Source organism: Cynoglossus semilaevis, chromosome 14, assembly GCF_000523025.1.
Source record: "Cynoglossus semilaevis isolate Cse_v1.0 chromosome 14, Cse_v1.0, whole genome shotgun sequence".
Taxonomy (NCBI): domain Eukaryota; kingdom Metazoa; phylum Chordata; class Actinopteri; order Pleuronectiformes; family Cynoglossidae; genus Cynoglossus; species Cynoglossus semilaevis.
The window spans coordinates 14,666,972-14,670,161 of NC_024320.1; the positions used below are offsets into that span (position 1 = coordinate 14,666,972).

The 3,190-nt window shown below is 40.6% G+C and overlaps 1 protein-coding gene across 1 annotated transcript in view; it reads left to right on the plus strand.

Annotated features, from left to right (window-relative positions):
• The first annotated feature begins 1,151 nt into the window (after positions 1 to 1,151).
• Positions 1,152 to 3,190, plus strand: part of cenpl (centromere protein L) — a 2,349-nt gene continuing 310 nt past the window's right edge. Inside the window, exons 1-4 of the mRNA XM_025062783.1 lie at positions 1,152 to 1,272; positions 2,108 to 2,282; positions 2,374 to 2,622; positions 2,710 to 3,190. The exon at positions 2,710 to 3,190 is cut by the window's right edge and continues 86 nt beyond it. Of these exons, the coding sequence (XP_024918551.1) occupies positions 1,253 to 1,272; positions 2,108 to 2,282; positions 2,374 to 2,622; positions 2,710 to 3,190 (925 nt within the window). The 5' untranslated portion in view covers positions 1,152 to 1,252. The remainder of the gene's footprint in view (positions 1,273 to 2,107; positions 2,283 to 2,373; positions 2,623 to 2,709) is intronic.

The following is a 3,190-nucleotide window of genomic DNA, read 5'->3' on the forward strand; positions in this document are numbered from 1 at the left end:
CAGTTTCTTATTCTGTAAGTTGTGTCAATATCAATTATGACATTGTAGAAAAATAATAAACACACCTAATGGCTGTTGGAAGCGATTATTGTGTTTTTAATATGGATTGTGTCACATTACTTTCATGTAATCTGCTGCATGCAGATGCAGTAGCTTTCATGTTGCGAAGGCGGCAGGTGGAATTTTCTCAGGTGTTGGAGGAGTAAGCATATTATATGTTGGTAATGCCCCCTAGAGGTGGTAGACGGCATCGTATCCTCCACTCAGTTGGGCATAATTTATGTAGAACACCGCCATTAAACCTTTATTAGTTTTAAGCTTGCAATTTACAGAAAAGTTAATTGTACAAAAAACCCACAATGTCTCACAATTCAAATGAAACAACATTTTGCTCAGTGTTTAAACAAAATGACTGAGTATAAAAAATCTCTAGAAACCATTATTTTGAAGGTTATATAATACAAATGTTTTCTTTAACAGAGTTAATGCAGACTGTGAAAAATACAGGCAACTGCTGCCACTGGACTATACTGTTCTCTAATGGCACCCTCTGCAGTTTCCATGGCGCTGCTCCCTTCTGTTCGCCCATCATCTGAGAGTTCCCCCTATTGGTCGAAGCCCTCAGCAGCCTCTAATAATGTGATTGGCTGTTGATGTGGTCATCATACTCTCTGGCAGAGTGAGCGCTGTTAAGCAGACTTCCATTCATTTAAATGGGTATTTTCGTAACATATTTATTCTCACACGATGGTTGTGTGGGGAACAGTAAAAAAGTATAGGGATATAGGAAAGGGATAAGACAAAGGGAAAACGAGAAGAACAGGAAATAATGCAGTGCGACCGTTCGTGAGCACAGTTTCCATGGTAACAGGGAGGGTAACTGTCTCGGTACGTCGCATCTAGGATTAACAGTTCGTGAAACACGCGTGCACACACCAATACTAAATACACAACTTTGTTTTACAGAGAATTATACCGTATATTCATATTGTATGTGGAGCTTTACTTAAACCATTAACCTCCATAATAACGTGAGATTACTGTCTTAAAGTATAATTAAGGACATACGAATAGTTGGAAATATAGATGTAAATTATACATGCTGTTTTTATTTTATAATTTAAAACGCCAGTAAAAACGTATAATGTGGTCTTCCTGTTTGGACCGACGTGATTGGTCAATTCTAATCGCGCAGACTTGTGGGAAAGCGCGATGTTCAAATTTGTTTCCGGTTTTGATCGGTACAAGAATCATGGAACGACATCAAACCAGGTAAATATCCACCAGTTTTTTCAGTTATCTAAATCCATAGTGCATTTAGGGTTTGTTTTTTGCCTTTAAGTTTGCATAATTAAGCAAGGTTTGTATTTTTGTGGGTTTGTGGCACAACTATTTGACGCCGTTCTTACCCCATATGAAATTAGCAAAACATTAAGTGACTGTGACATTGGTTGCTTTATTTAGGTTTTTAACACCGAGTTGCTTTTTAAATTTTGTGATAAGACTTTTTTATTCACTCAAACGGATGCCAACTATAACCAAACATGAGAGGAGTTGCACTACGTTGTTATTTGCAGTTTTGCTTTCGGCTCCTTCGCCGCAGCGGGTCATCGACCTCTATCTCTTCCTCTTTTTCTCTTGCTTGAAGTCGAAATGCTTTCATTTGATCGGTCGTTGCAGTCAGCAAGAGGTTGTTGTCAAAGAAAAAATGTTTGTTTACTACCAGCATGAGCACCGTAGGTTTCTACTCGTGTAGGAGGAGGAATTACATTCAAAATAGTTTGCTACAAGTTTCGCTACCTGTGATCAGTGTGGACGACATTTACACAAGAGATAATGTTTATATATATAATCATGGTAACTCCCAGTGAAAATCCCAGCATCTTCATCTTCTGCACCCCCAACTCTGCCTTTTGTCTATTAGACAGAGCCACTGTCTTTAAACCATACATCATATTAGGTCTCACTACTGTCTTATAAACCTTCACTGATTCTGTCACAAATAATATATTTTTATTTATTAACTTTAATGCTGCCTGTTTTGTTTTGTTTTTTCATTATAAAACCATTTACATAATTTACGCAACTTATTTGTAATTTTTTTCAGCGTGATTAGAACTCCTTTCAACAATGTACTGGTTCAGAGAAGGAGCAAAAACAAGAGCTATAGGCTCTCCTACCGCAGCTGCTTGAGTGCTGCATCACGTCTTGGGTTGACCCCAGCATTGACTGGTCGGCGGCTCAACAGCAACAGAAAGGCTGCAAAGTCACATAAGGCCTGTGTAAGTCAATACCAGCAGTTATTGTAACTCGTTAGGTAAGACTATTTTTAAGATGTTCATGGTCATTTTGCAATTGTTGTTTTTGTCATAGGATAATGTAAATCCAGAGCATTTGGCATTGCTGTTAAAAACCGAGTGGAAGCTGTGGTACGTCACTCCTCTGTACAAGTTCAGGAATACACTAATGAAGAGCTACTCCAGGCAACTCTCAGCGTTTATTGCTGCAGAGAAGCAGCAAGGTCTGGCTGTGGAAGTGGAGCAAGGCAGCTTCAGGGTGACTTTTTCTGCTGTTCAGGGATTGACGGAGACAGATGATGATGCTATGACAGTCCTCGTACAGGTAAGCCAGGATACGGGCTGATTCTTGTCCTCCTGGTTGCACTTTTTTGTTACTGATGTTTTTGGGTTTTTTTTTGTTATTTTGCAGATCCATTCAAAGCCTTTGTTTGCCAAAAAGGACGATCCAGTGAAAACAGTGTGGAGTGGCTGGCTCACCTGCATAAACGGCAACCCTGATTACTTGCAGTCTCTTTCAAATGACTTTACTTGCCTGCCGCTCTTCTGTAGCAGTGGGTCAGATGTTCTCACCACTTTGGTCAAGAACTGGTTCCAACAGGCTTTTGACTGCAGCTTTGGTCCTCTGGAAATGAATCAAACCACTTTAGAATGGCTGGTGGCACTGTGGACAGAGTTCCACGCCGAGCACAGCATCAAACACCTCACCATGATCTGGACACTCCCTGCTGTGCCACCGCTGCAGATTGTGTACAAAATTGACCCTGAGGACGCCAGGGAGCTTTGGGGCAGTGTGAGGATCAATCTGCAGGACACACGTGTGGGTGAAAATGAAGAGGAGGAAAACATTGATATCATGGAAGTGACGAGGTTCATGCAGGGACTAAAGGGAC